The 6,102-nt window shown below is 31.8% G+C and overlaps 1 protein-coding gene across 1 annotated transcript; it reads right to left on the reverse strand.

The window, feature by feature from the left end:
- Positions 1–3,281: 3,281 nt before the first annotated feature.
- Positions 3,282–4,709, reverse strand: LOC137826188 (small ribosomal subunit protein uS10y). The gene is made up of 3 exons (XM_068632073.2): positions 4,540–4,709; positions 4,346–4,459; positions 3,282–3,634 (listed from the first exon to the last, which is right to left on the reverse strand). The coding sequence occupies exons 1-3, from the start codon at positions 4,649–4,651 to the stop codon at positions 3,492–3,494; spliced, it is 369 nt and encodes a 122-aa protein (XP_068488174.1). The 5' UTR covers positions 4,652–4,709; the 3' UTR covers positions 3,282–3,491.
- Positions 4,710–6,102: the final 1,393 nt, after the last annotated feature.

Genomic DNA, 6,102 nt, shown 5'->3' on the forward strand with positions numbered 1-6,102 from the left:
AGACTAAAAATGTTAGATTAATGAAATTGTATAAGAGAAATACGATTTTAAAATGTTAATCAAAGGGAAATAGTATGGCTTCAATACGGTTTTAAAATGTTATGGCTGAAACTCAATGGTTTTTTTTTAAAAAAAAAAAAATTTTAAGTCTTTTCTTAAATCATGTAATAATTTAAGAAATATTTAGTTGTATCGTTTTAATTGAAAAGAGTGTATGAAGATTAATAATGATGGTAAAACATTACATCTAATATGCTAAAAAAAACTGGAGACCTTAACGAAAAACATAAAAAAAACATAAAACTGAGAATGTTAAGAAAAAATCGTAAACCTTAACTAGAAACCTTGAAACAAAATCTAAAACATAAGAAGTAAATGCTGAAATTCTAACTCGTAACATTAAAGTAAAGTGTAAACCTTCATCGAAAACCTTAATAAAAAAATCTTAAGTTTCTCAGATTTTAGGGTTTATGCTTATCATTCTGAATTTTAGGTTTTCAATTAAAGTTTACGATGAAGGTTTAAGTTTTATGGTTACAAACTACAATTTGAGCATTTACTCTCAATTTGAAGTTTTAAATAAAGATTTGTAATTAAGGTTTATGTTTTAAGATGAGTTGGTATGAGAGAAAAGTGTGGGATGTGTGTGAAAAAGCAAAGAGCGAGTAAGGAGGGTACGGGATGATTTGTGTGGCAGTGAATGCGTGGAAACACAGGCTGTCATGCTTGAGGAGGGCTTGGACGTCACCTAGGAAGAGAGACAGGGTGTAAAAAGTAAATCTATAGGTGTGCAGAGTAAAAAATGAGGCCTTTTTCTTTGTTTTGTTTCGATCCTTTCTTTTAGTTTTTCTTTTAAAAGCTTGGACAGATTCTACCTGCACCATACCATTTTTTACCCACACCCAACAGCATTCTGTGAAATGTCATGCGTGTCCTTAATGAGTTATGTGAAATGTCTATTGTATCCTTAACGAAATAAAAGTTAGGTTTCCACTACAAACATCCCCTACACCCAATCATAAGCACCCAACATTCACTGATTACCTAAGGTACGGCGGCATCCAACACACACCACTGAGTTCCTAAGGCACAACGATAGAGAGGAGGAGAAGAGTTGTCGTTCACAAAGGAGGAGAAAAGTTGTGGTTGTGGAAACTGATATGCAATGCAATAAGTTTTAGCACATTCTATGACTTCCAGATATATATATCCGGAAGTGTTTTTTCTCTTCTAAATGTGCATATCCGGGACTGTACCGAATGCTTATAATCGGAAGGTTATAGTTAAGTTTTTGCCTCCAAATTAGATATCCTTAGGCATTCAATTTCGGATAACTATGTCCATAGTCAAAGAGTACAATTTTGGATAACAATATCTGTAGGCAAACATGACACTTCTGGATACCAATATCCATAGACAAAGCTAATACTTCTGGATGCTAATATCCGTAGGCAAATATGTGACTTCTGGATATTAACATTTCTTCTCCTCAGTTGCCCTAGGTCAGACCTTGGTGGTGGACTTCGGGTTGATTTCTCTCCTTTGTTGTTGGTGCCTTTGGATACTAATAATTCACAATGAGAGAAGCTTCACCTATTGGTTACACTCCAAAAATCAAGTGAGAATGTATAAATATAAAAAAACTATATGCAAAATAATTGTATGAGTGCAATTTTTCCAGATTTCGAAAGAGCAGATGTTGCACTCTGATATTACGTCCCATGTGAATCTATTAGATGAGAGTGAAAACCAAAAAGAACAACATTCAATATCAATCAATTTAAAGTCGTAAATATTTATCAATATAACTATAAGATGGAGGTCCTTTTTTGGCCGCAACTATTATGTACCAACTAACAATGTCAAAAAAAGAGTAATACACAGTAGCCAACTCATCAACGTAATTGAACGAAAGGATTTCAGTTTAAAGTCTTATTTGTTATGCTAAACAAATGAGCCTAAACGGGTTTCCGTCGGCGGAGGAGAGCTAGGCGAGCTCTAGCAGGAGAAACAAGGGTGAGACGCATTCGTGACAAGGTAAAATGAGGTTTGACAGGCCATAACCCAGATAGATCCAAGATTCTTACTCTTAAGCGAGATGAATGATTGGTTTGCTATGAGACCCATCGACCTTGGAAGTGAATAGAAAGAAAGAATTGTTGGTTAGATTCAAAGTATGCCAGTTGATTGATTCTACTCCACTTTCCATATTGGCTTAGTGTTACATTTATCATTGGTGTCGCTTTTTTTTATATTATTATATAAGAGAAAGTCACTCACTGCCCCTATAACAAACAATAAAATAAGAGAAGAAAGTTGTTAATGTAGGTCGGATCAACGTGGAGATAAATACTATCCGACTTTCATGATTGAATCGATTCCATGGGACACTTTGTCGAGATTGGCTTGGTCTTCAGTGTAAAAAAGTGAAGGTTCAAGTACAAGATCGAAAAGAATGCATTGTATGAACATTAAGATGCCGAAGAGAAAAAGAAGGAGGGAAAACGTTGTTTAGTTAGGAACGAAGATAGTTGACCGGCATAGAGAGGGCTTTAGCAAGTAGAGGACCGATAGGGTAGAGAAGTCGTCTGGCTTTAGCAATGTAATATGGTTTTTGTGTTTAAAAACTTATGTTGGGTGATATAAAAACTGATAGGTGCAGGGAGAAATTGCCTGGACTCTTTAAGAATGGCTAGCCCAAAATAATTAAAAATGAAAATAAAAAATTATAAAAATCAATTTGTACTATTTTAGTTTATTTCTATAAAATCATGCAAAAAAAAAAGTGTATGGATGCTGTGATACTCTTTTTAACAATCTATACATTTTTTGTCCTCTTTCGATAAAAAATAAATTATCGTTGACATGGGAAAATACTAAAATAATTTTAGTAATAACTGTAATAAAATAGTTACATTCTCGTTACAAAAATATTTCAACATTATATCACATGTTATTTGTTAGAAAAAAGAATCGTCAACAGTTATATCACACATCACACGGATATTGTGTGAATCATAGTCAATTTATAAACAAACAAAAAAACTATCCAAACTTCAAGCAAAAACAGTTCCAAATCTTTATTTAAAATCAAAGTCTATTCAACCTCAACGTTGAAAGCACATTTGTAAGAAATTCTCGTCAAAAACAACAATTAATAAGATCCATGTCAGCAACAATTGTGTTAACCTAAAGCAAAAAATGCACTACTGTCCTCTTGGGGATGAAATTCATCCTATGTAAACAGGTCATAGATGGACTAGGAAGAATGCCAAACTATATAACAAATAATTTGAGATTTGTGATGATATCAAAACAAATATAGGTAAGATTCTAGAAAGTATTAAGATGACATTTCTCATGTATTCATCAATGTCTGCAACCGTAAAACTAGAGAAAACAAACCAATCCAGTCCAGCAATCAAAACTTACAAAATACAAAAAAGAGTGAAAAAAAACTAGGAAGCATAACATTAAAATTCGGATCAAGATCAAGCATCTGCAATGGTCACCTCAACCTCCACACCAGGTTCAATCGTGATAGAGGTAATTTGCTTAACCACCTCTGGAGAACTGTAGAGGTCAATGACTCTCTTGTGCACACGAAGTTCAAATCTATCCCATGTGTTGGTACCTAAAACCAAGAAGCAGTTTCATAAACACAAGGCGTGATAACACCATTCCTTTTACAACAACATTCAGAAAATGTAAACACAGAACAATATTATCATTCCATAAGATAATACATACAGGCAGTTAGTGTAAGACAAGAAAGCCAACACGTATCAAGCTTTCAGCCCCAACAGAACTTTATCTATGTTTCAGACAGTAAGAATGCTAATGCTCACAGTTCACATATAAAAACAATTGAAGAATAACAAAAGAACCAATCCCACAAGCCATATGCATAAGAAAGTCAACTAATATCATATAGAATTAAACATCACAATTTGTTGAAGAACTCTGATCAAGTAGCACGTATCATTGACTGAAAAGGAATTAAATGAAATACAGACATAACGTTAACGATTGCCCTGCAACTAAACTACTCAAAGAATGAAAATTGAAAAACAAATGCATTTTAATCTCCCACTTCATCTTTTCTGTTAGAATCAAAAATCAATGAACCCCCCTCCTAATTCATATTTATAAGCACAATATAAATCTGTTCCTTTTTCCTTCACACTGATCCCCTCAAACTTCCCATTTAGCACATTCCAGACCTTGCAAACTAAATTATAGCAAAACCCAAAAAGAAAAGAGAAGTCTTGAATCACTTAAAGTATATAGTAAAAGAAGCAGAAAAGAAAAGGGGCAATAACAAGTAAGGAAAGGGTAAAAATACCTTCACCACAAGGGGATTTCCTGGTAGTTATGAGAAGAACCTTAGTGGGCATCCTAACAGGTCCCTTAACCCTGAGGTGCTTGTCCTTTGCACCGCGAACAAGGTCCCCACAAACTAAAAAACAGTGAAATCAAAGTTGAAACGCAAGGCCAAGGATAGGAAGAATGAAGCATGAAAAGAAGAAGAAGAAATACCCTTCTCGAGATTTTTGACGTGCTTGGAGGAAAGGGTGATCCTTATCTTGTGGATCTGTTCCTGGGATTCTTCAAAGCCGGGCTTGGTGGGCTTCATCGCGGCGTACGCCATGTTCACGGCCACAGAGAGGAAGGGAAGAAGAAGCCGCCTGCTTGTGAGAATGAGAGACGAAGGAATGGGAAACCTAGAAAAGGTTTTTAGGGCAAAAAATTAGTAAACCCTATTAAAGCTAGTCAATTACAACTCAATTTTTATTCACTTATTCAATAAATAACACTACTCGAATCAAATGGGATTCATTGTATAATTATAAATAGTCAATAATTATATATAATCTATAGATATAAAGGGGATTTTTCTTGTAATCGATTTTTATATTTATTTTTTATATTAATATTTTATTTTATTATTTTGAAAATTATAATAAGAGATTTTTTTTATCATTTTATTGTTATCTTTAGATATTTTTATCATTTTTTTAGTATTTATTTTTATTTTTCTAATTTTATTATCTAAAAATCAAACCTAACTTTCTTAAAAAAAATTATCACTTGGTTCTCTATCAAAAACTTCACACTTTCTTCTTTATCAAATTTTTTTTTATATTTACTTTTATTTTTCTAATTTTATTATCTAAAAATCAAACCTAATTTCCTTCCAAAAAAAAACACTTACTTTTCACTTCCTTCTCTGTCAAAAACTTCACATTTTCCTCTAAATAAAAAACTTCTCGTTTTATTCGCTCTTAATTGTCATTTTTTAAACCATTGCAACACCCAACTAGTAAGTGTGTATTCAGAAACCTAAAATCCTAAAGTAAGAAAAAAGTGTTCACAATGATGACAAAACACTCCATTCATTTTTTTCACCAATCTTAAATTAATTTTTTTTATTATTATTAATAGTTTGACATAAAATACATAATTATATTGAATTAATACAAAAGAAATCATTGTCCTTATCGAATGCATGAAGTTTGGTCCCTTGATTAAATTATGACTAGTGACCCTCCAATGCATCTTCTCTAATTTTCCTCAAGGGTTCTTCCAATCTCAAAGAGTAAATTTTTCATAGTGTATAGTAATAATAAGAATATAACAATAACAACAAATTGTATACCTATATATAAAGAGGATTTTTGTGTGTGTAAACATTTACTTCTCAAATTTATCTTATATTAATATTTATTTTATTATTTTATTTTGAATAATCTCACTCATTTCATATTTTTCTGAGTAGTTATTAAATAAAACTGTTTTTATGATCATTTAGTTTTGAAAACTATTTTTTTATTTGTTTTTAACACTAATATTTCTTATTTGTTTTTAAAACTAATATTTATTGTGGATTTTCTTTTGCATATCGTTATTCTTGATTTTTTTCTGAATTTTTTCTCTTGGGTTTTCTCCTCTCTCATTAGGTTATCAAAAACAATTAAAAATTATTACTTCTCATACTCTAATTTGACCGTATGCACAATCACATTATAATGTTTTTTATCATCACTTGAATCGTAAAACTAGTATGTAAAATGTTTCAGTCTTTTATTTTATGTATTATCT

The sequence above is a fragment of the Phaseolus vulgaris genome, chromosome 8 (assembly GCF_051622355.1).
Source record: "Phaseolus vulgaris cultivar YP4 chromosome 8, ASM5162235v1, whole genome shotgun sequence".
Classification (NCBI taxonomy): Eukaryota; Viridiplantae; Streptophyta; class Magnoliopsida; order Fabales; family Fabaceae; genus Phaseolus; species Phaseolus vulgaris.

Excerpts from the sequence above, each read along its gene's own strand:
- LOC137826188 (XM_068632073.2), bottom strand. The coding sequence starts at position 4,651 with ATGGCGTACGCCGCGATGAAGCCCACCAAGCCCGGCTTTGAAGAATCC. Across the intron at positions 4,460-4,539 it reads CGTCAAAAATCTCGAGAAGG|TTTGTGGGGACCTTGTTCGC; the intron begins GTATTTCTTCTT and ends ACTGTTTTTTAG. Across the intron at positions 3,635-4,345 it reads GAAATCCCCTTGTGGTGAAG|GTACCAACACATGGGATAGA; the intron begins GTATTTTTACCC and ends TCTTGGTTTTAG.